Consider the following 26122-nt stretch of genomic DNA (forward strand, 5'->3'; position numbering starts at 1 on the left):
ATTGGGCGTGAGAGGATGAGGGATTTTGCAGTCTGAGGGCCGTTCTATAGTGCGTGCGCTTGCTGCGCCGTGCGCGCGCACAGCAGTTATAGTTGGCTGAGGTTAGTCAGCCTTTCTATAATGGTGCCGCGCGTGCGCACGGCAGTGAGCGTGTAACCAGCCGACGGGGGAAGATGAGGAAAAGAAAGATTTCGCGCTGCTACCGCCGCTGAAATGTGTGTGTATATGTGTGTATGTACGCATGTACAATGTTAATAAATAATTTATTAAAGTATTAATTTATTTATTTCAAACGTATTTATAACACACACATATACATATACATACACACACACACACACATACTGTACACACAGTATCTCATTCGCTCACAGCATACACACAAAAAGCATGTGTCACGTGCACGCGCGTTCGCACAGGCACGCGCCCACAAACTATAGAACGGGCCTGGGAATTTATAAACTTGTTTTCGCATGCGCAACATAATACCTCAATTCTTACATGGTGTGGCTATTTTCACTTCTAATTCGCCACACCTGTGGCTACATTGAAAAATAGGTTGCCCACCCCTGCCCTAGGGTAAGGAGTCTACGGGTGCTGGCTTTACCTGTTGGCTCGCAAAGACCCAAAACCTCCGCCACGTGGAGTCCAGGGTGATACAATACTATAACTTGGTACAGCGCCTCCACCTGGGTGGGATCCCAACGTAGTGTCTGTTTAATATGCCCATAACATATATTGCCCATAAAATGTCTGTAAATATAACGTGTAACAATGTAGTGTTACCATAACTCTGTGCTCAGGACATACTAGAAAACGAGAAGCAACTCTCAATGTATTATTTCCTGGTAAAACATTTTATAGATAAATAAAAGTGGGCCATATTGATAGTAATGTACATATACACAGTCACACATATATGGATATAGTAGACCCTCCAACATTTTACACATACCACTGTGGTTACTCTACTTGTACTGGATGGACTTCTAAGCAATTCATTTGGAAGTCCCTTAAAGCTGCAGTTCAAGCTGTCGTTTAAAAACATTTATTTTTCCATTCAATATGTGCATCAATACAATCTACAAAGAAAAAATGATCGATATCAGCGCTGCTCCTTGGGATGACAGACTCACCAGGTAGGTAATAAAATCAATTTATTAAATCTACATGAAACAAATACTAGAACATAACAAAAAAGACCTCCTCCCACATGTTTCGGGCGAGTTCGCCCTTACTCCTTGAGAAAGGGCGAACTCGCCCGAAACATGTGGGAGGAGGTCTTTTTTGTTATGTTCTAGTATCTGTTTTATGTAGATTTAATAAATTGATTTTATTACCTACCTGGGGAGTCTGTCATCCCAAGGAGCAGCGAAGATATCGATCATTTTTTCTTTGTTACTTCTGGATCGTGGTCGCGCAGGAAGTGCGTCATTACCCTTTCAGGTATCACAAGACCAGGAGACACAGAGGGGACGGATTCTCGTGAGCTGTGTGAGCTCCATCCGTGGGCTGCTGCAATTGCGCCGCTGGCCCCACATGGGAAGCGGGTCTGCAAGTGGCCCTTACCCCGCATCTTCAAAAGGTCTTTTTTCCTGCTCCGCACTTATATCTTATTTGGCTACTAGCTGTGGGGGTCAACCTTGAGTGGACAGACGGTTCCTTTGGATATCAATACAATCTTCACACTGACAAGTGATTAGCTAAGTTGCGGATCGATCCGTTCTCCTGTAATAGATTGCTGCCATTCGGCTGGGGGTTCACTAAATGCATCTTGGGTAATCTGCTGCACTGACAGCCAAAGTTCTGTGAGGAAGATCATGTGACCAGGCAGGCATTAGATCCAATTGGTTCCCTGCTAGAGAGGGCAGGGCTCAAAAAGGTGATGCTGTTTCAGAAGAGGTAGGGGATGTGTATATGGTTGCTATAGGAACAAAAATGTCTTTTACATTAAAATACAGCAGGGCCCCGGGAATACGGCGGGTTCCGTTCCAGGGGCCTGCCGTATAGTGAAAATCGCCGGAAAGCAGATCCGGCGATTTTCAGTGATTTTGCATGCACAGAACGGCGTTTTCGCCATTCTGCGCATGCGCGGCATATGGTCTGCGCGCACAAACTACGGTATGCGCGCGCAGAAAATGGTCTGCGCATGCGCGGGGTGCAACCGCCCGTTCTGCGCATGCGCGACTTGGAATCAAAGATGGCGGCCCCCTTCTCTGTGCCGCCGTATCAGCGGATCGCTGAAAAGCGGGGCGCCGAGAAGCGGAGCCCTGCTGTACATTAAAAATGTCTTTTAAATGGTTAATTTTTTAAAATAGTATTTTCTCATAATACAGAACTGATTTATTTAAAAAAATATATATATACACATTTAGGATATTGCTTGAACTGCAGCTTTAAGCTATGCAGCTCACCACACAAACAACAGACTTCTGTGTAATAGGCACCCAAAACATGTACTGTAGTGTACCTGCTAAATAGGTACAGTTGGAGGGTATGTATATGAATCTATCTATCTATCTATCTATCTATCTATCTATCTATCTATCTATCTATCTATCTATCTATCTGTCTGTCTGTCTGTCTGTCTGTCTATCGAAGAGCTGTGTTCTGGAGCTCTTTCGTGTTCTGTTAATGTTCACTTCGGGATCCATAAATCATACAACCTGTCATTGCACTCGAGGTATTTAATTCACCTATTTGGATTTGCAATTGATGGCAAATGAGCGACATGTCCTACTGTATTGTGGCCACTTCCAAATAATATTGGCATATCACGAGTGTTTCCCTTGTCTCATCACCCATGTGTGTACGAACATGAAGATGGTTTAGAGACAGGAACAGCTTTCCTGGCTTCTGAATTTGACAACCTTGGCAGGGACAACGTCACAAACTCGCACTGGGCCAAAGGAAGGCAAACTAGTTTTGCTTTCATTTGCTTGAAAAAAATGCTTAAAGCAGCAGTTCCGCACTGCGTGGCATACATATATATTTTAACGTAATTTAACCCTTTGAGTGCTACAGCCCTCCTCCCGCACATTGCGGTCATGCGACATCACTGATGATGTGAGCGAAAGATCAGGGATCTCCTTTTCCGCTGCTCCTCGGGTCAGATCGCGTTTAGATGAGCAACAAACCCATGACCTAGCTAATACATTTTTTAATTATGATCCAACATTTGACTATGCCAAGGAAATGTCTGCTTTAATCAATATGGGCTTTGATAATGGCTGGCTGACAGGAAAAAAAAGAAAATACCGGGTAATGGAATATCCAAGGAGACCAGTACTATATATTTTTTCCTGAATTGCATAAGCACCTTGTTAATCCACCTGGGAGGCCATGAGTTGATGCTATTGACTCGCTGTGTCAGCTATTATAAACATTCGTTTTTTGCAACAGTCAGTGAAACAAATAAAATCCTATATTAAAGACACTAATATTCTTTTGTACCTCATTAAGAGTATAACCATCGTAAAAAAAATCTGTACTTTGTGACCTTAAATGTAGGTAGTCTATACTCAAATATACCACATCATTTGGAGATAGCAGCTGTTAGATCTATCCTGGAAAAAAAAACACGAGGGTAATCCATTCCACCAGGTGATCTTCTTGTCGTGCTTTTCAACATAGTATTAAACAAAAACGTTCACTTTGAAAGGGACTTCTATTTCCCAAAGATGGGTGTAGCGATGGGTAGCAATTTAGCACCATCGTATGCTAACATATTCATGGAGAAGTATGGACATGAGTTTGTTTATTCTACTCCATACGCTCACTATATCCAAAGGTGGATGAGATATATAGAGGGTTGTTTTATGGTTTGGGATAGACCTGAATCTAATTTAATTGAATTTATAAAAAAATAAATAAAAAATACAGCGCAATTAGATTTACAGCCAATTGGAGCCAAAATACAGTGACCTTCCTGGACACCAGAGTGTATGTAGAGAATAACAAGATCTCTTTAGGAAAGAGGAATTCCTTTCCCCCTCCTAACTAACTTAAGGGTCTTCCTTTCTCAGTTTCTAGAAATCAATAAAATTGTTGATGATCACCAGGAAAACTGTATGAAGGTACTTCAGGATATGAGTAATCGATTTAAACAGAGGGGATATAGAGATGAAATACTCAATATTTCATTACAGAAGGCAATTTCTCCTGATTCACCCCCCAAAAAACAAAAGAACGGGTTAGTTCTACCAATCGCCTATTCTACAGCCAGTGGTTTTATCAACAAGACACAGTGCACGTACAGGACTATACTCCAATCAGATTCCAATTCTTGTCGATAGTCCAGAATCAGGGTGTTTTTTTTTTTATAAAGGCCCATGGATGTAGTGTTTGCAACAGCTTAACAATTGGTACAATATTTACTCGTCCCGGAACAGGACACAAGCTTCAAATTAAGACCAGAATAACATGTGAATCAACAAACATATATCTTATAAAGTGTCCCTGTGGCCTTGGTTATGTGGACAAGACCACACGAAAAGAAAAAAAAAATGTTTCACTGAAGATAAGAGGAAGATTAGGAAGGGAGAGGATATTTCTACCCTAGTCGGGTAATATAAGGGAACAGGACATCAAATCTCCTTGTTCCTAATAATGGGCGTTGCAAGTTTTCCATTATCCTAAAGGGGCAGTGATGGAGGACTTCTTTTAGTTAGACGTGAAAGTTACTGGATATTCACTCTTGAAACATTGGTACCGTGTGGCTTGAATGATGAGTTGGAGCTTCAGTGGTTCCTGTAAAGTTTCTTTCCTTTATTTGGTAAATAATGTACAAAAACAGGGGGCTGCGGAAATAAGGTCCCGTTCAGCAGACCGAAACGTTGGATATATGTGCAAGTTTCTTAAATACAGTTTATAGCTGCGTATACCTTCTGATTGCTGTTGTCTCCTTACCTTTGCTGGTAATGTATGCTCTATATATGGTACTGGATGGGTATCAATGGCGCTAAACACACAGAATGGTAGATAAATAAATTAAATATACAACCAGATGTGATGGAGAGAAGATCTCAGCCGGCGTGAATCAAACATGAAAAAAGAAAAAGAAATACATAGTGTAATACTGTTAGGACACTAAAAAAACAAACAAACAAACAAACAAAAAAATGGCAATGTTGCTGAACCACACACTAGACTAAAAAAGATGTATTTAATATAATATAAAAACATACAGCACAATTAAGCACAAATGGACAAAGTGAAGGACCCAATCGATATCTAGCCGAATTGCCCGCTTACCGAAGCCAGGATGTTAAACCGCAGTGGATAATTTAGAGAGTATCCCCTCTCATAGTGGCTGGCACAGCTCCCAGATGGATTATCAGTTGGCGCCGCGTGTAGATGTTTGGTGATGTAAAGTTTCTTTCCTTTATTTGATTAATAATGTACAAAAACAGGCGGCTGCGTAAGGAAGGTCCCGTTCAGCGGACCGAAACGTTGTATATATGTGCAAGTTTCTTAAATACAGTTTATAGCTGCTTATACCTTCTGATTGCTGTTGTCTCCTTACCTTTGCTGGTAATGTATGCTCTATATATATATATCTGCCGGCCCTTATGCTTGCGTCCCCCTCTTACCCAATATTCAGCGTCAAATGATGCTCGGGGGTCACGTGACGCCACGTCACGTGACCCTGCTGCGTTATTTAACGCGTGTTGCTATGGTGACGCGCATGTCACACGACCCTGACGCCATGCTGCCATGTTGACGCGGTGCCAAGGAAAGGTAGGCGAAGTCCATGTCCCCCCAAAATAATCTTGCGCCCCCCCCCACTTTGCGCACCCCTGTTCTAAGAGATAATGGGGAAAGGCAGGTTTGTGGACCTGGCTGAGACACGGGAATGGGCTCACACATGGGGTTTTTATTGGCTGGGCATTGTACGGTAGGAGCGTTTGTGTCACTTTTTTTTTACCCCCATAATTTATTTAATGTGTGGTTAATATGGGTACATGATGTGATTTCCTCATACACATTTACTCCATCACACCCTCTGGCCTTGCTCTGGGCCTTCCCCTCTCCTGCCAGCACCTCCTCACTACCTGTGTGCTCTGTTGAGTGAATGCTGGGCCTCTGTATCCATGACAACCGGGGGCTTGTATCCTGGATACCAGAGATGCACTCGAAGCCACGCCCACATGCCCGCTTTTTGCTACCATAGCACAACTGTCATTCCTGCTGCTTCCGATGCGGTATCCTGGCAACCAAGCCTGTCATGTCGGCCACGCCCAGCAGAGGAGTGACGTCACCGCAGCCATTTTGAAATGCCACAATCACTTTGAGAGTACCAGGGGAGGGGTATATATATATATATATATCTATATATATATATCTATATATATAGATATATATATATATATATATATATGTATCTATCTATATCTATATAGAGAGAGAGAGGGAAAGATATAGAGGAGAGAGAGAGAGAGAGAGAGGGAGGGAGGGAGAGAGAGGGAGAGAGGGAGAGAGGGAGAGAGGGAGAGGGGAGGGGGGTGAGGGGTTATATATATATATATAGAGAGAGAGAGTGAGGGGTATATATATCTATATATCTATATAGATATATATAGAGAGGGAGAATATATAGATATATATATAGAGAGGGAGAGAGATATATATAGAGAGAGGGTGAGGGGTATGTATATAGAGAGAGGGTGAGGGGTTATATATATATATAGAGGGTGAGGGGTATATATATATATATAGAGAGAGAGAGATGAAGGCTGCTTCACTTGACGCCTCTCTCCCTGGTGAAGCCCATGATGGCCGAAACTTTGGTCCTTCCTTATGTCAAATAAGCAGCCCTCTGTGGAGCAGCCAAGGGGATCCACTGAGTCATGGGTCCTGTCAGCCGGGCTGAGGAAGGCACTGCCCTCCCCACCGGCTCCCTGTAAACCCTCCCCCCCACCCTCTTCCCCTCCTCCCCCCCACCCTCTTCCCCTCCTCCCCACCCTCTTCCCCTCCTCCCCTCCTCACCCTCTTCCCCTCCTCCCTTCATTGTGTTATATTATTATTGTTATTATTAGTATTATTATGTTACATCCTCCCCCCTCCCTCCTCCCTTCTTTGTGTTATATTATTATTATTATTATTTAGTTACATCCTCCCCCCCTCCCCCCTCCCCCTGCTCCCTCCTCCCCACCTCTTCCCCCCTCCTTCTCCCCCCCCCTCCGCCTCCCTCCTCATTCATTCTCCCTGTGAGATGCTGGGAGAGAGACGTGATGTGCGGTCCATGTGGGAGCAGGCAGCAGGCAGTGATTTGGGGCTTGTGAGAGGTGAGCATTGTGTCACATTGCACTTCTATGGGGTCTGGGTGCTGAAGGCAGGCTGCTGTTGTGGCGTGTGGATGTGTGGCATCCGTGCAATAAATTCACAGGGAGCTTTTTATTTATCCATTCAGTATGTGACAGGCCAGGCAATTCATGTGAACAAGTGCATGCAATGCAATCAGTGCCTTTGTGACTTGTACAACATGCAATGTGTATAATATTAAATATAATGCTCGTATATCTAATGTTTTATATATCTATATATATATATATATATATATATCTATATATATAGATATATAATATAATATACGAGCATTATATATATGTGTGTGTGTGTGTGTGTGTGTGTATTGCATTCTATATAATTTAGAATTACATAGGTGGTGACATATTTGCTCTTTTAAATATTGTGCATGTGCAATTTTCTATACAGATCTCATAATTATGAAAGGATTACAGCTGAAAGAAGTGCATCTAGGAGGTGACAGGTGCTGTCTGGCTTTTGCAAAAGGGAATTGGGCAAAGCTTCTGCTCTGCAATTCAGGGGGAAATGAGAGAATGGGCGATTTGTGCGAGTTTTCCTGGGGATGCAGAATAGGGGAAGTGATGGGGGAAATAATGGGGAAGTGATGGGGGAAGTGATGGGGGAAGTGATAGGGGAAATGATGGGGAAGTGATTGGTGCTGCAGTTGCACATCCTGTGGAGCTGGTGTTTCTTCTTTGAAAGCCTATACATTTAACCTGAAACCTTCTGACATATGTTAAATGCAACTATGCACTGCAGTAAATGTTTATTTATTTACTGTTTAAATGTAGAGTGGTAATTTCAGGGTTAGAGAGGGGTATGATTTGCCTTGCAACCAGCTGGTGTCTGGATGGCTTGTAGCCTGCAAGGACAGTCAGCTATGATTGACAGGGAAACGGACCTATCGGTTCACAGAGGGATCTCTAACCGACCAATCGCTGCACGGCAAGGGTGGGCGTAAGGTGTCCTGGTGTTCTGGTTAAATCAGTAGCTTTCCTTGACCATTTCTTTGCAGCAAAAGCAGAGTCATTTCATGGCCCAACAAAGGGAAATCGTTCAACATGAATTAGGACAGAAATCAATGGTGATGTATTTTTCCCCCTTAATGCAGCTGATTTTTCCCATGTCTCCCTGCATTTCATGTGCATAGAAACAAATCTCTTTCAAGTTATAGGAATTCGGACTGCTGATATCTGCCAGTGGCAAGGGTTACAGTGAGCTCTCACCTCAATTAGGTTGGTTTTTATCCATCTCATCCGCCAGTCATAGAAGCCAGGCAGAACCCTTCCCTTAAACAGGGGCACTTCGCTCCCAACCATGCAAGAAATCATATTTTAAAGACATGGCATCTAAATGATACACAAAACACACGTTTGCGTGTGTGTAAATATATATATACACACACACACACACACACACCCACACACGTGTATATATATATACATATATAATGTGTGTATGTATATATATATAAATATATATATATATATATATATATATATATATATATATATATAATTCATGTGTGTATGTATGTGTGTGTGTGTGTATATATATATATATATATATATATATATAAAACGAATAGACAATACCGTTCTGCGGCTAACAAAATGCTTTTATGTGTGTGTGTGTATATATATATATATATATATAAAACGAATAGACAATACCGTTCTGCGGCGAATAAAATGCTTTTATTAATGCAAGCTTTCAAGATACACTGATCTCTTCTTCTGGTGGTATTACAATGGATAAAGCAAGAGAAGTTTTTACGAAAAAACAGTGCATCCTGGAATGTATCTGCCTGAAGCCTATCCCTCCCCCTGTGCAGTATGCGATTTATGACTTAAGGTGTTAAATGGTCTCTGAATGTTAGGGATGTAAGCGTATGTGTGTGTGTATGTGTTTGTGTGTAAGTATACATTTAACGACTGAAGGTTTGTGATACCTCGCTCAAACCCCCAAATAAATAGATATGGTCGCGTGCTGCCAGGGAGTAGATACGCAGAAGGAGTGGAGTGTACAGAGTACACCAACATGGTCATTATGTGCGTAAACATACAACATTTGATAAATTTTATTACATATAATTTCGTTAAAAACGTGAAGCTTCTTGTTTCTCTCTTGTGGAGAGAGATGCTGACTGCTGCGTGTAAAGTGTATATAGGACTTGGATGATACATACAGCGAAAGTGTAGCTGTAGACTCGGCTTGGTGAGCCAGACCCGTCCAGATTATGAAACAGACTCCTCTTGAGGTAATCGTAGGGTAAAGGTATTAATATACCGTATTGTTAACCCACAGTGAGTAAGAGGAGATGCTCATAAGACTGGGGTCTATACAAGGGGTGCTTAATGAGCAACCATAAAATGATGGTTGCTACGTCAAATCTCAATGTTAATCTCTAGTGGGGAAAGGTACCCATAAATTCCTAAAGCTAGCTGAGTAACCTAGTATAGACCTTCATAGTGTGTCGCAGTCCATGCTCATGCCTGTCCCAATGTTAGTCTCGGGGATAGCCCATATGATCCTCCGCATGTGGTATACTGATTGATGTTTGATATACTATCAACTGGGGAAACTAATGGTTAGTAGTTCGTGAATATACCTCTGCGGCTACCACTTCTTACCTCTACTTGAGGAATTTATGTCCGTTCTGACACCACCAGTCACACTACCGCTCACCTGCCTTGAACCTGATGCCTGTATATCCTCTATACCCATATGTGTATATTAAATCATCACACTAGGTATACTCACCAACTGGTCTGCTCCGGGAAGCATTATAGAGACTATACTAACTACAGCTACCAACTGACCCCCCTGACTATCAAAGGGGACCCTATATATATGTATATATATATATGGGTATAGAGGATATATATATATATATATATATATATATATATATATATATATATATATATGATATCGGACGCCGCCCAAGTCAAAGGATACTCACGTCACCCCGATAGTATAAGTTTTGCCAAGTGCCCGCAACAACAAGTATCAATAAAAGTATAAATACTCACCTAAGGGTCCACTCCGAGAATCTATGGGGATCACTGCACGGCCACTGTATATGCACTAGCAGCTATCACTATAAAGACCACACTAACTATATTTACTAATGGGTCCCCCCAGATCATCAGAGGGGACCCCGTGTACGACAGTGGATGCCGCTTGAATCAAGGGGTACTCACGTGATCCCGGCAAGTTAGTATCGCGAGGCCCCTGCAACAATAAGAGTATCAATACACAGCAGTTGAGAGCCCTATCCGAGAGTTATTGACCTTACTATCTTTTCGGAGAACGGCACACTATGATGAAAGTGACCTGCCATACAGGGTAATCACGCGATTCCGCGAGAACGGTACAGAGACCCCCAGTTACAAAAGCACAATTAATTAAAATAACACGGTAGACTCACTACGAGCCCCTGTGTACACTCAATATATGTATACAGGCATAGAGTCACAGCTGGGACTGGCACGCAGCCATCACGTACTATTACAGCAACTGTAACGTGCACGATCCGAGCCTGATCATTGCAGAGGTATATTCACGAACTACTAACCATTAGTTTCCCCAGTTGATAGTATATCAAACATCAATCAGTATACCACATGCGGAGGATCATATGGGCTATCCCCGAGACTAACATTGGGACAGGCATGAGCATGGACTACGACACACTATGAAGGTCTATACTAGGTTACTCAGCTAGCTTTAGGAACTTATGGGTACCTTTCCCCACTAGAGATTAACATTGAGATTTGACGTAGCAACCATCACTTTATGGTTGCTCATTAGGCACCCCTTTTATAGACGTCAGTCTTATGAGCATCTCCTCTTACTCACTGTGGGTTAACAATACGGTATATTAATACCTTTACCCTACGATTACCTCAAGAGGAGTCTGTTTCATAATCTGGACGGGCCTGGCTCACCAAGCCGAGTCTACAGCTACACTTTCGCTTTATGTATCATCCAAGTCCTATATACACTTTACACGCAGCAGTCAGCATCTCTCTCCACAAGAGAGAAACAAGAAGCTTCACGTTTTTAACGAAATTATATGTAATAAAATTTATCAAATGTTGTATGTTTACGCACATAATGACCATGATTTAATACTACTCAGGTCTGCGGTGCGCCATTACTAGGGATCTTTGGTGTACTCTGTACACTCCACTCCTTCTAAGTATACATTTAGAAAGCACCAACAGTGTATACAGCGCTTTACAAAAGGTGTGTGTGGAGTGGGAGTGTATACCAATGGTGTGGGTAGGTGTAGAAATGTAATAGGGTGTAAGAGGGTGTTGCATTACTATTAGTGTGTGTAGATACTACGTGGTCCCTATTGGTATATAGGGATAGAATTACATTGTACATATGTAACTCTGGTCATATGTAATGGTGGTATGTATACACACCATTGGTATACACTCCCACTCCACACACACACCTTTTTGTAAAGCGCTGTATACACTGTGGGCGCTTTATAAATTTATCTTTACATACATAAACATACACACTCTTTCATCACTAGCATTCAGGAACCATTTAACACCTTAAGTCATAAATCGCATACTGCACAGGGGGGAGAGATAAGCTTCAGTCACAGATACATTCCAGGATTTAAGTAAAAACCTTTCTTGCTTTATCCATTGTAACATCGCTGGAAGAAGAGATCAGTATCTCGAAAGCTCGCACAAATAAAAGCATTTCGTTAGCCACAGAACGGTATCGTTTATTTATTTCTTGATTACACATATATATATATGTACATATATCAAAAATGAATAGACGATACCGTTCTGTGGCTAACGAAATGCTTTTATTTCTGCGAGCTTTCGAGATACACTGATCTCTTCTTCCGGCGATGGTACATTGAATAAAGCAAGCAAGGATAAACATAAAAACAGTGCATATACTGTAGGAATACATATATATATTAAAAAAAATATTACTTGTGAGCACATTCACATCTTAGACAGGTCTGCAACCCTGCTTTTTACCATTATCACCTAGCATACAGTGCTTTGCATGTCATTTCCCAGAATCCCTTGCTGCAGTGGAAGCACTGTATGCTGGGTGATAATGGGTAAAGGCAGAGTTGTAGACCTGTCTAAGACATGCAAATGAGCACACAGTAATATTTCCATTTGAGATATATATACACACACACCGACAAACTGGGCCAAAACCCATTCACCTCCCCGACACTTACCTGTTGCGGTGTCCTGAAGGCGTCTCCGGCTTTCTGCTGTCTTGTCGCCTTTAAAATCATGTTTTTCTCCTGCAGCACTATTCAAAATAGCCTCACGGCGTCCTATGATGCGGCGTTGCCATGCAACAGGACGCTGTAATGTCACGTGGCACTGCAGCGTCCCGTTACCATGCCAACGTGGCGTCATATGACGCCGCGTGGCCATTTTGAATAGTGCTGCAGGAGAAAAACATGATTTTAAAGATCAAGATGGAGACGCCGGGGGACACCGCCGCAAGTAAGCAGTCGGCAGCGGCCACAATGCAGTTGCCCCCGGCGACCGCATTTGTCTGTTGTTGGCTAATATTTGTGGATAACAAAAAAAGAAAATATAGAGATTGATATGGAAAATATAAAAATGTAGCTGCTGATCTTTTGGAGTTAATCTAAATCACATTCCTTCATGTAAACTTTGTTACTGTAGACATAGAAACATGTCGTTTGACATAAATATGGAAAATAACACAAATGCACACAAACAACAATGGATCATTTTATGTCTACCCAAAGAAATAAATGTACATCTCCAATTTTCCATGATCTACAATGTATATTTTGATTCAAGCAGAAATGAATCACTGGCACAATAAATTAATACGTGTATATGGGAGCCCAATTTCCATAATATTGCTTCAGATATTAATCAACATGCCCAGACAGAGGGAGGATACACAGAGAATAAGGCCCTCACCATTTATTTTTCCGTCGCTATTTTTTGTAGAATGTCCGTAAGTGCAGATACTCGTTCTTAGTGTTTGTTTCGATATAATATATAAAGCCAATGTTAAATACTGTACAGTATATGTATGGTTGTACATATATATTTTTGCCCCTTTGTAATTACACCATGAAACCAATTTCAACATGATTGTAAAACGTGGTTCAGTTATTCTGAGAAGTACCTTTTGTTGAATTCTGCAACTGTTATAGTTGAAAAAGCCCTCAGAAGCTATTTAGATATTGGTTGAGCATTAATGCTTATATGCACCAAATGATCAAATAAAAGACCGTGAAGATTTAACCCTTTTTGTTCGTGGTAGTCTTTTGTACTTCTGATTAATTGCTGATGATCAAACTTCTGCAATCTCTTCTTCCGATCTGGTCTGCATGTGACATTTTAAAAATATGTCAGCTATCAGAGCCAAGTCTCTTGTATAATGTACTTGTATTCTTTAGTTACGCAGGTGAATGCATAATTAGGCCTGGCAACAAACTTTAAAAAAAAATATGTAAATTGGAAGGTAGAAATTTACATGTTTGTTGTTCTCCATAAAAAGCCAGAACAATTGTTGATAAATCTCAATTTACAGTCTCTCTGATACATAGCTACAGACCAGGCCTGCATTGAACAGGCTCAGTACCACAAGATGGCGTAAAGCAGATGTGGTGCCTATATTTAAAAAGGGAGCTAGATCCAAACCGGGAAATTACAGACCTGTAAGCCTGACTTCAATAGTAGGGAAACTACTTGAAGGTTTAATACGGGATAATATTCAGGAATACCTAATGGAAAACAAAATTATTAGTAATAGTCAGCATGGATTTATGAAGGATAGATCTTGCCAAACTAACCTTATTTGTTTCTTTGAGGAGGTAAGTAGGAATTTAGACCAGGGTAATGCAGTTGATGTGGTCTACTTAGATTTTGCAAAGGCTTTTGATACGGTTTCACACATGAGGTTGGTGTACAAAATAAAGAAAATTGGACTCAGTAATAATATATGCACCTGGATTGAAAACTGGTTAAAGGACAGACAACAGAGGGTTGTCATAAATGGAACTTTTTCAGGTTGGGCTAAAGTCGTGAGTGGAGTACCTCAAGGATCGGTACTGGGACCCCTGCTTTTTAACTTGTTTATTAATGACCTTGAGGTTGGGATCGAGAGCAAAGTCTCCATCTTTGCTGATGATACTAAATTGTGTAAGGTAATAGAATCAGAGCAGGATGTAATTTCTCTTCAGAAGGACTTGGAGAGACTGGAAACGTGGGCAGGTAAATGGCAGATGAGGTTTAATACAGATAAATGTAAGGTTATGCATTTGGGATGCAAGAATAAAAAGGCGACTTACAAATTAAATGGAGATATATTGGGGGAATCCTTGATGGAGAAGGATTTAGGAGTGCTTGTAGACAGCAGGCTTAGCAATAGTGCCCAATGTCATGCAGTAGCTGCAAAGACAAACAAGATCTTATCTTGCATCAAACGGGAAATGGATGGAAGGGAAATAAACATAATTATGCCCCTTTACAAAGCATTAGTAAGACCACACCTTGAATATGGAGTACAATTTTGGGCACCAATCCTAAGAAAAGACATTATGGAACTAGAGAGAGTGCAGAGAAGAGCCACCAAATTAATAAAGGGGATGGACATTCTAACTTATGAGGAGAGGCTAGCTAAATTAGATTTATTTACATTAGAAAAGAGGCGTCTAAGAGGGGATATGATAACTATATACAAATATATTCAGGGACAATACAAGGAGCTTTCAAAAGAACTATTCATCCCACGGGCAGTACAAAGGACTCGGGGCCATCCCTTAAGGTTGGAGGAAAGGAAATTTCACCAGCAACAAAGGAAAGGGTTCTTTACAGTAAGGGCAGTTACAATGTGGGGTTCATTACCCATTGAGACTGTGATGGCAGATACAATAGATTTGTTCAAAAAAGGTTGGACATTTTTTTAGATGGGAAAGGTATACAGGGATATACCAAATAAGTATACATGGGAAGGATGTTGATCCAGGGATTAATCCGATTGCCAATTCTTGGAGTCAGGAAGGAATGAATTTTTCCCCTTAATGGGGTTTTTTGTTTGCCTTCCTCTGGATCAATAAGTAAGTATAGATACTGCTGCGGCCAGCTTTATTCTAACAATTACCCGCAATTTTTTGGGGCTTTTTTTGGCAGCCGCCGAACTTGGCCGCGCGCCAGCTGCATCTTGCGGCCGCGCGCAGCCCGTTTCCCCATTCAGCGCTAATGCGCTGAACAATGGGAAGCGCCTGCGGCGCCAGAAAAAAAAAAAAGCCTGCGTTTGAACGGGCTTTTAAATTAACCACGGCTGCCTCCGCATTACATTTAAGCTGGCCGCCACTGTATAGGATAAAGTATCTGGTGTCTAAATTTAGCATAGGTTGAACTTGATGGACCTACGTCTTTTTTCAACCTCATCTACTATGTAACTATGTAAATATATAACTATGTAACAAACCTACTTGCTCTATTCTTTGACAGGTCTGAGGTCCTATTCCTGCACCAAGGTTTCAAAAAGTCCCCTTCAGTTGTAGCGCAGGGGCGGCCAACTCCAGTCCTCAAGGGCCACCAACAGGTCAAGTTATCAGGATTTCCCTGCTTCAGCACAGATAGCTCTATCAGTGGCTTAGTCAAGGACTGAAGCAGAGATATCCTGAAAACCTGACTTGTTGGTGGCCCTGAAGGGCAGGAGTTGGCCGCGCCTGTTGTAGACTTTCTTCAGCTTGTGCTTCTCTATTGCTGAGGCATCTAAACTGAACCTTCATGGTCCAGCAACTTACTTGAGCTAGAGTAGCACACAGTTGTGACTAATGAACATGACATTTGCTAGATGCTGAAATGTCCCTTTCAGCTCAGGAGTACTGGCACTGCAGTGAATCTTTACTGTTCTAACACAAAAGCACTATCAGGACATTTTTACTTTAAAAAATAGTGGATCAATATAATTGCAATACCTTTCCTAAAGACCATGCAGTTTTTTTTTTTTTTAGAACCTGAGGCATATGGAGATTGAATTGAATAAGTTAATGTGAAAGCTGCATCAAGTGAATTAATGCGTGAGCCCGCACTCTCAAAAGCTGTGTTGATAAAATGCTGGTCTGACACCAGCAGCCTCATTAAGACAATTATAACTTTAGTATTAACTGATGATTAGTCTGGCAAAATGTCATAATTGAGAGCACATTTCTCCCCTCTTGGCAGGATTGCCCAGAAACCTTATAAAAAATGATCAGTTTGGTGACATTCCTAGCTTTAAACACCAGCTGCAGAAATCTAAAAAGTATCCTCTTCTGTTTAGTGCTGATAGCATGGGGTTTGTGCTATGTTCGGGGTGTGAATATTGGAGGGTAGGGAATGATGTTGTTACGTGCTATATTTTTAGATTCTGTAAAATGTGTGTTTGCAGTGTCACTTCACTGCTGGCATCTCTTGCGAGAATGCTTTAGTTTCTTGTTAATTAACTTATTTTTAGAGGAATAAAAATGGTTATAGTTGAATGCAAAGAAAATTCCATTAGACATTACAGGAAAAAAACTAAATTGTTGAGTGTTTTTTGAATGGAACCCAAAAAGGCAGATTGACTATTGGCGATGAGATAATTGCCCCAATGTGAATTGTAACATTAACGGAAGAACCTTTGCCAGTGTTTGCTTTCTCCAATGCCTGTGTCAGTTTTTGTATTATTTACAGGCTGCGCAGTTTTTATTTTTGCAGCAATAAAGCTCCATTTTACATTTGCATCTGATAGTGGTAGGTTATTATTACTGGTAGACTTTTCATCACTATTTACTAAACTAGACTAGTTGGTTAGCGAAGAAACCACTTATTTAATTATTATTGTGCAGCTGAAGTACTCATTGCTTCACACTGTGAAGCTGTGCGTCTTTAGCTTCATATATTTTTTAATATAAATGCAAGTCCAATAGATCAGTAATAGAATCTGAATCAACAAAGAACAATAGAAATTAGGGTGCTTAGGGAGTCTTCTTATTTTTACTGATCTTCTGATCATTCTTATTGGAATGAATGTAAAGGGACAGAACATGTAAAAGTGAACTGTCACAAGATGTATACAAGGACACTAACTCTAGATTAAATACAAATAAATAAAAAACATGAATGTTAAAGATCATGGGCCATATTCTGCACCAGAAAACAACTCATAGTCTGCTCATCTCTGCCAGTCTTTTGCTGCCCACTAAAAATATATATATTTTTTATTTGTGTGGCATGATATTAATTTATGTTGTGGATCCAAGTTGGCAAATTAGTATTGCATGACATTGAAATGTTATAGATTAAATCAGGGGTGCTCAAGCCCCCCCCCCCCCCAACAGGTCAGGTTTTCAGGATATCCCAGCTTCTGCACAAAGACCGAGCATCTGAGCCACGTGTTGAAGCAGGGATATCCTGAAAACCTGACCTGTTGGTGGGGGGGGGGGGGGGGGGGGGGGGGGGCCTGAGGACTGGAGTCGAGCACCTCTGCATTAAATGGGGGGGGGGGAAAAACCATAACATTTTAAGGACAACATTTAGACTGCTTGATCACACATGCTTCAAATAAAGTGGTACATTTAAAACAGTGGTTCACTTTCTGAACCCATTACAGTACCTCTCAGAAAATGCTGGGATTATTAGAATATCTGTGACATTTTTCAACCATGGCAACACCACCCACTGATTGCACTCTCAAGTTTTATAATATATCACTTTACATTTGGTATTTGTTAATGTTTACTATATTCTTATATGTGGTTTATTAATTGCGCACATATTTTCTTGACACTAATCACTTTGTACATGTAAAGGGAAATAACAGATTCTTCTGCCAAGACAACAGACAAAACGTATTTGACTTGCGCAGTAATTACAATTTCTTAAAGTCATTCTGCAACCCAGATTGTTTTCCAAACCTGCTCCACACACCATAAGTCAGGGGTGGGCAGCTCCAGTTCTCAAGGGTCACCAACAGGTCAGGTTTTTAGGATATTCCTGCTTCAGCACAGGGGATGCAGTCGAAGAGTGAGCCACTGATTGTGCCACCTGTGCTGAAGCAGGGATATATATCCTTGCGGACTGGAGTTGTCCACCACTGCCATCATTGAACCCCTCATTTCTGTTTGTCTTTTCTTTTTAAGTACAGTTGTTTGGTAGGCAGTGCCAATGGGGATTACACAAAATCTGCATGGCAGGTCTCCGCCGAATCTTTGGGTCTCTCTGGGTGATATTTCCAGATATAAAGACCTTTGAGGGGCTAAACATGGTGCTCATGAATAGGGGTTTAAAATTGCATATGAATGAAAGTTACATTTAGGGTTTATTTTTTCAAACTTTTTCTAACGCGCTACTCACCAAGAAAACTCATGTAGGAACTTAGGGAGGACATTCATCCTAGACCTACAACCGGGACCAACCTGTCTGCCAGGGCATTTGGGTCCGTGTGCCAGGCTTTATTTAAAAAGAAAGGTTTTTAATTCCTTTCTGAATTGAAGCAAAGTTGTACTTGAAACTTTCAGGCAATGTTTCTAGAAAATCAAATAGCTCAGACATGGACAGCGATTGTTGGGTCTGTTTTTGAATCTCTATTCCGTATGGAGAAGAAACATTGCATGCTGACTCTGCACAGCTGCCTGCAGTCATCCACTGTTCCAGTTATTGCGTGAGCTTGTATCATTTAGCCATTATTTCCTTTGTCCCTTTACTTCTATTACCTGATGCTTTTGGACTCTGTTGACTAACATGCTTGTTTGAGCCTAAAACTCCTCATCTGACTGCTTTGTATTTTTCACAATTGGGGCTTATCCCTTTATTAGGGTTTTTTGAGATCCTTTTGGAGGCTAGGATTTAGGGAGAGGGAAGTATCTATGGTCTTTTTAGACCATAGGGAACGGACCAGAAGAAGGGGTTCATCCCCGAAACGTTGCCCCCCTCATTGTACCTTTCATTTTATCCTCCTTTGCTTGTGTTTACCCCCCCTCCTCCCCCTTTTCCCCCCTCCCCTCCTCCCCCTTTTCCCCCCTCCCCCTCTTCCCCACTCCCCCTTTTCCCCCCTCCCTCTCCTTTCCCTCCCCCATCCACAGCCTCCATTTTTACCCTTGTCCCTTGGGTGTTATTTATGACTTTGAGTTCTAGTTCACTCACTCATTTTGCATTCTGTGGGCCTTATGCAGAGAGGAACGTTATTTAATGTGAAAACAGCAAGAAAATAGCCACAGAATTGGAGCAAGTTATGGTCGTATGCAGAAAGCTGCGTTACCTAATTTTTCTGATGAGATTCAAAATTGCCAAGTTTTTCTGGCTAGATTGAACTCACTATAATATAGGGCAGAATGGCGAGTTGCAGTGCATCTATGCTACCTGCATACCACCCTATTTTAACATGGTGAATTTACCAATCTCTCCACGTGTTTGGCAATTTTTAAAGTAAAGAAACCTGCTGTGGAGAATTTTATGAATCTCTCCATGTTCTCTGCAGGAGAAGCTTCTCTGGGAAGTATTTTCTCCAAAATATGGTGCTATTTCCCTTCTCTATCCTCTCTGCATAAGCCCCTGTGTTTCTTTGCATTATATACTACCATATTAAATATCTATTGCATATTCATTACAGGTTATCTGTTATTATTCATTTTGCTTTTTTGAGTGCTGGGAATTATATTATTTATTATTGCATGCTGTATTGTTTTGTATTGCAGAATGCTCATTTTTAAGAGGGGAGAGTCCCAAAATGGGAATGCTGCCTATGTATTGACAAGTCAATTTAAGAACGCCTTACCTATAATGTAGAAGTGTGAAAAACTAGCAGTTTCCAAATACCTTCCAGCAGTTTGCACTTGTTTAACTACATTTCCTTCAAACGTTTACTGGTCTCCATTCAGTTTTTCACGATTCATGTAATTTACAAATTTGACGTAGCTGTTAAGGTTTTAGAGAAAGTAGGAAGGTTTTGTAAGCCAGGAGCCCATCATCAAGAGTTCTTCGTAGAGTGTTAGGCAGTGGGAGGCTGTGCATTTTGAGCTTGGAATTGACCCAATAATTCATTTGAAATACATGAGAAATTGAGTACTCACGCGCGTTTTGTTTCGATGTACGTGAAGGTTTGATGAACAGGAGATCTGTGTGTGTGTCCTGGAAACAGTACCAAGCTGTTCCAAATTTACTAAGATTGTTAATTCCATTGTGTGCTTATGTTATAACTACCAACTTTCTATTGAGTTTTAGAGGAATGTACTTTTGTACTTTTCACCTGCCAGGTTCTTTCAGATCTCCTTTCCTGTTGCTGGCTTTTGACTTTTTTATTTACTGATTATCTCGTTGCATTGTAGTTTCCAACATCACGGCGGAAAAGGAAAGCTTTCTTCTTCTGTGTGATATATAGTGAAAGATTGAAAATCGGTGGCGAAATGCTTCTGCAAATTAGCATTACAGTACACTCCTTTTAATTTACGGAGAGAATAAAGCTTTTTTAAACAGGCCCTGAACTATTCCCCAATTTTACTTTAGATTTGAATTGTAAAGCACCATTAGAGTTTTTTTAAATGTCTCTCACCTTGTTTTAAGTTGGATATTTTAACACTGAAAGAAACAGCATTGTAAAAGGGAAATGATACATTGTTCTGATGTGCATGCGTACTTGTTTTATGTGTGAACTGAATTTGAGAGATGTTCAACTAACTTTTTTGTTTTTTTCCGGCTTGGTTGTTTTTAGATATTTGACCTGGAGGATTCAAGTTATGGATAGCTGAAGGAAAGCAATGAAACCATCGGCCAATTCATAAGAAATCATAGTGTTAAACATCAATTGGTAATATAATCACATTCTCCCTGTGTAGTAAGGTTATTACAGCAGAGCTATGTATGGAAGTGCGAGAACAATCACTAATTTGGAAGGCAGCCCTTCTAGATCGCCTCGTTTGCCAAGATCACCCCGTTTGGGTCACAGGCGAACAAGCAGTGGAGGGGGTGGGGGTGCAGGTAAGACTTTATCAATGGAAAATATCCAGTCCCTTAATGCAGCCTATGCAACCGCTGGACCTATGTACCTGAGTGATCATGAGGGTGTGGCTTCTACTGCTTATCCAAAAGGTACAATGACTCTTGGAAGGGCTACAAATCGAGCTATGTATGGTGGGAGGGTCACCGCCATGGGAAGCAGTCCAAATATTGCTTCAGCTGGACTCTCCCATACAGATATCCTATCATACACTGACCATATAGGTTTAACTAGTTCTCATCATCACCATCACCATCAACTTCCTTCTATGCTGAGACAAGTGAGAGACAACACTATGCTGGATCTTCAAGCTCAACTGAAGGACCTGCAAAGGGAAAATGAACTTCTCCGAAAAGAACTGGACATTAAAGACAGCAAGTTGGGATCTTCCATGAACAGCATCAAAACATTTTGGAGCCCTGAACTAAAGAAAGAAAGAGTTCTTCGCAAGGAAGAGGCTGCTAGGATGTCAGTTTTGAAGGAGCATATGAGAGTATCCCATGAAGAAAATCAGGTATTTTGTTGCTTTTAGTCATCGAGGGTCATCAATGTTTTTACCACTTAGGAAAGCAGTTTACGCGGATTCCTGCTGGAGGAATCTGCAATGTACAGCACAAAGCTGGAGAACCCTCTAGCAGGAAGAGGCTAAAACCTTAACTCTAGTTAACAAGACACTGCTTGCTTTTTATCTAACTTTTACCATGCAGGCAGATAGATTTGTTGTAGGTTGTGATATCGTTTAGAAAACACAGTTCAGAAATGGTGTGGTGCTCAGAGACATAGAAAATATATATGCAATAAAATCATTTTGTTGATTTCATATCTGGAATACCACCAGTATAATCCACTTAATCCATTGTATAATAAGGCTTATGTGGAACAGGGAAACGCCTGCCTGAAACCTTCTAATATCAGAATTGTGCAAGGCTAGCACATCCAGTGTCCAGAAATTACAGCGTTTAGGACGATATGCTCGAATATCCATGCCCTCCCACAGCCATATGATAAGAGCAGGTAAACTGTGGAGTATCTACAAATGAACTCACTCATATGTTGATGCGTCCAATCATCCGTTCTGCAAATCCTCGGGTCTTCTGTGTGCAGTCCGCCCGATGTGGAAACTGGAAAGTGAATGAGAAGTGCGGTGCACTACAAACGAGGAAATCACAAAAAAGGTACAGAGAAGTGCGCTCCAATAAAAATTATATCTTTAATAGGTTATCTTTAAAAAAACGGAGATTACAGCTCACCTACGCGTTTCAGTCCATAGAGCTTTATCAAGGTGTGCTAGAATTAAGGCATGAAACGCGTAGGTGAGCTGTAACCTCCGTTTTTTTTGTTGTGATTTCCTCCTTTGTAGTACACCGCACTTCTCATTCAGTTTCCGGTGATATTGTTTAGGCCTTAGGGGACAAATGTAAGCGTTCTTTATAGATGACATTTTAATGTACAGAGCTTTCGAAGACTGTCACTTAACGAAGAAACCTATTTCCATGCATCTAACAACAACAGTTTGTCTCATACCCAAAACAGCATTGTCTTACCTACAGTGACTTCTATATAGGGCCATATTTACTAAGGCACCTTAAGTCTTATTCACATGCCTTTAATAGACGATTTAATATACAATATGTTAGGGTCCAAAGATATATAATAAACTGAAACTTTAAATCAGAAATAAATACATGTAATCTATGAGTATTAGTCAAAAATGTATAGGGTAAAGGTTTCTTCCTACATAGAGAATCAGATAAAAACATAATTGTGTTAATTTGATCATGTATCTGAGGGTAACATTTTGTACATAGGTCATTTAAATGTTATATGTATTGTTCATTAATCCAAAACATATAAAATTATTTAGTATTATGATGGAAAAAATAAATGTAGGTTTGTTTTGTGTACTGCACTATAATGTATTAGAGCAGCATGATGCAAATCAAGTGTCCATTATTTAATGCCATAACTCAGTGGTTCTCAACTCCAGTTCTCAAGACCACACCCAACAGGTCAGGTTTTTCAGCTTCAGTACAGGTGGCTCAATCAGTGGCTCAGTCATTGACTGGCCAACTCCAGTCCTGAAGGGCCACCAACAGATCAGAGTTTATGGCTATCCCTGCTTCAGTATAGGTGGCTCAATCGATTGAGCCACCTGTGCTGAAGCAGGGATATCCTGAAAACCTGACCTGTTGGTGGCCCTCGAGGACTGGAAATGAGAACCACTGCCCGTGACCGCCAGGGGAACCAGTAATGCATTTCAGAGCATCTCAATGTATATCTGGCCTATCGGGCAGTGAAGGTGTTCGTTGTAATATATTGCACAAATAATGCATCTTAAAGAAGCATTACCATTGCTTAAATTGACATTCATAGTCACAAAGTAATTTATATATAATAATAAGAATACTTTTTTTTTCTTACACAGCGATTCTGTCTTCTGTAATTTGTTAGCTGTAAATGCGATCGTGTGACTTACCCAAGGGCACATGTAGCTAACACTGGGATTTGAACTGGATTAATCTATTTCAAGGGCACTGATGCGACCATTAGGCCAGGGGAGCTCGACACCAGTCCTCAAGACCCCCCAACAGGCCAGATTATGAGGCTATCCCATCTTCAGCACAAGTGGCTCAATCAGTGGCTCAGTCGAAGAAATGAGAAATGTGGAGAACATGTAGGACCATACTGTATATCCATCAGCAGTGTGATAGGGGTGTGTAGCGGGGGAGAAGGATTTGAAATTAAATTGAACAAAGAGGTAGGGAGAAACATTACAAAAAAATACTGTATATAAGAAACCCGATATCAGCACTGAGTCCTCTTGTTTTAGTGGCAAAGAGCATTATCATTTTGAGTTCCAATGTTTTCCGCTCTTGATGCTTTTAAACATTCCTTTGAGAATTTTGATTTTTAATCATTTATGGAATGATCTGGCTGTGAGAAGAGTAGTGTCCCACAGGAGCACAATATCTTCCTTCTTCATGGTGTGGTATTGTGTGTCTGTGTATGTTCATTCTGGTTTGAAGTTTTGGACTGGTTTTTAATAATGTAGCATCTTAGGTCACATTTGCTGCATTGAATCATATATACCATATTCCTGGATGTGCAGCAGTATGCTCCTTTAACATTGACTGTTCTATATTTGTGTCTGGCTGTGTGGTCTTGGTATTTACGTTTACAAAGTTTGCATTGTATGTTGCATGGTCTTGTGTCCTTCAGTTTGTTATGAAGTTTTCTGTTGACTAACTTCTGTCTGAAGTTCGGCGGTTGCTGGAATGTAAAGATGGGAGGTTTGGGGAAGATGTCTTTTAATGTTTCATCCTCTGTCAGCATGGGTTGCAGATCTTTGATTATTTTTCACATTCCCTCTAGGGCACGGTTGTATGTAGCCACACGTGGTATGAGTATGGTTGTTTCTTTCTTTTTGTATTGGAGCAGGTGTTCTCGTGGGGCTTTAAGTGCAGTTTTGATTGTTTTGGCAATAGTCTTTGGCTTGTGTCCCGTCTGTCAGAATGATTCAGTCAGGGTTGTGAGGGTCTGTTTCTGTCTTTGGTGTCAGAGCATATGCAGTGATATCTCATAGCCTGGCTGTGTGATGGGTCGTTTTGTATGAGTGGAATGGAAGCTGGAGTTATGGAGGTAACTACATCTGTCTGTGGGTTTCTTATATACAGATGTGTGTAGTTTGCAATTCTTCAGTGTTACTGTGTATCCAGAAAGTTCACTAGGTTTGCAGAATTTATTTTGAGCTTACTTGATGAGTGGAATGCATTTAAGGACTCATAAAATCATTTAAGATTTTCTTCACCTTTTGTCCATATTATAAACAGATCACCAATGTATCTGTAACATTTGCAAGGTTTGTGGAGGAAAATGGTAAGGAATCTCTGTTCAAATTGTTCTATAAAAAGATTGGCATATTGCAGTCCCCATTAGTTGTATTTATATATGTATGTATGCATGTCTTTATTTATATAGCACCATTAATGTACAAAGCGCTTCACAGCATTATGTAAGATACATTTACTTGTTGAACCACCCCCCTGTGCAATGAATTCTCCACATCTCCTGTTTTACATCTGGGTTTTTAACTTGTGGAATCTTTTGCAAATCAGTATTGCTCGACCTGAGGAAGAGAGAACTCTCAAGCTTGTCCTAAAATATAAATATTTTGTGCAACTAAAAAAAGTTATCACCTAATAGTGAAGTAGTAATTTATTCTCCACTATCACAACTGGAGTAACACGGCTATTTGTAATAAATTCAAGATTTCAAGAACTTGCTTACATTTCGACAAAAAACAAAACAAAACTCTGACTCAGGCCCTCATTCTCTCCCGTCTTGATTACTGTAACCTCCTGCTGTCCGGCCTTCCTGCCTCTCACCTGTCTCCCCTACAATCTATCCTAAATGCTGCTGCCAGAATCACTCTACTCTTTCCTAGATCTGTCTCAGCATCTCCCCTCATGAAATCCCTCTCCTGGCTTCCGATCAAATCCCGCATCTCACACTCCATTCTTCTCCTCACTTTTAAAGCTTTACATTCTTCTGCCCCTCCTTACATCTCATCCCTAATTTCTCGGTATGCACCATCCAGACTCTTGCGTTCTTCTCAAGGATGTCTTCTTTCTACCCCCTTTGTATCTAAAGCCCTCTCCCGCCTTAAACCTTTTTCACTGACTGCCCCACACCTCTGGAATGCCCTTCCCCTCAGTACCCGACTAGCACCCTCTCTATCCACCTTTAAGACCCACCTTAAGACACACTTGCTTAAAGAAGCATATGAATAGCACTG

At 40.9% G+C, this 26122-nt stretch overlaps 1 protein-coding gene across 19 annotated transcripts in view; it reads left to right on the plus strand.

The window, feature by feature from the left end:
* Positions 1-6302: 6302 nt before the first annotated feature.
* ERC2 (ELKS/RAB6-interacting/CAST family member 2) overlaps positions 6303-26122 on the plus strand; it is a 608533-nt gene continuing 588713 nt past the window's right edge. For 4 of the 19 annotated variants that reach the window (XM_075574849.1, XM_075574847.1, XM_075574846.1 and 1 more), the window contains exons 1-2: positions 6306-7286; positions 21043-21841. In XM_075574849.1, the coding sequence (XP_075430964.1) occupies positions 21188-21841 (654 nt within the window). In that variant the 5' untranslated portion in view covers positions 6306-7286; positions 21043-21187. Of the gene's footprint in view, positions 7287-10455; positions 10528-21042; positions 21842-26122 lie in introns of all 19 variants that reach the window. The other 15 variants (XM_075574857.1, XM_075574853.1, XM_075574850.1 and 12 more) reach the window with 10 other exon arrangements.

Source organism: Ascaphus truei, chromosome 17 (assembly GCF_040206685.1).
Source record: "Ascaphus truei isolate aAscTru1 chromosome 17, aAscTru1.hap1, whole genome shotgun sequence".
NCBI classification, from domain to species: Eukaryota; Metazoa; Chordata; class Amphibia; order Anura; family Ascaphidae; genus Ascaphus; species Ascaphus truei.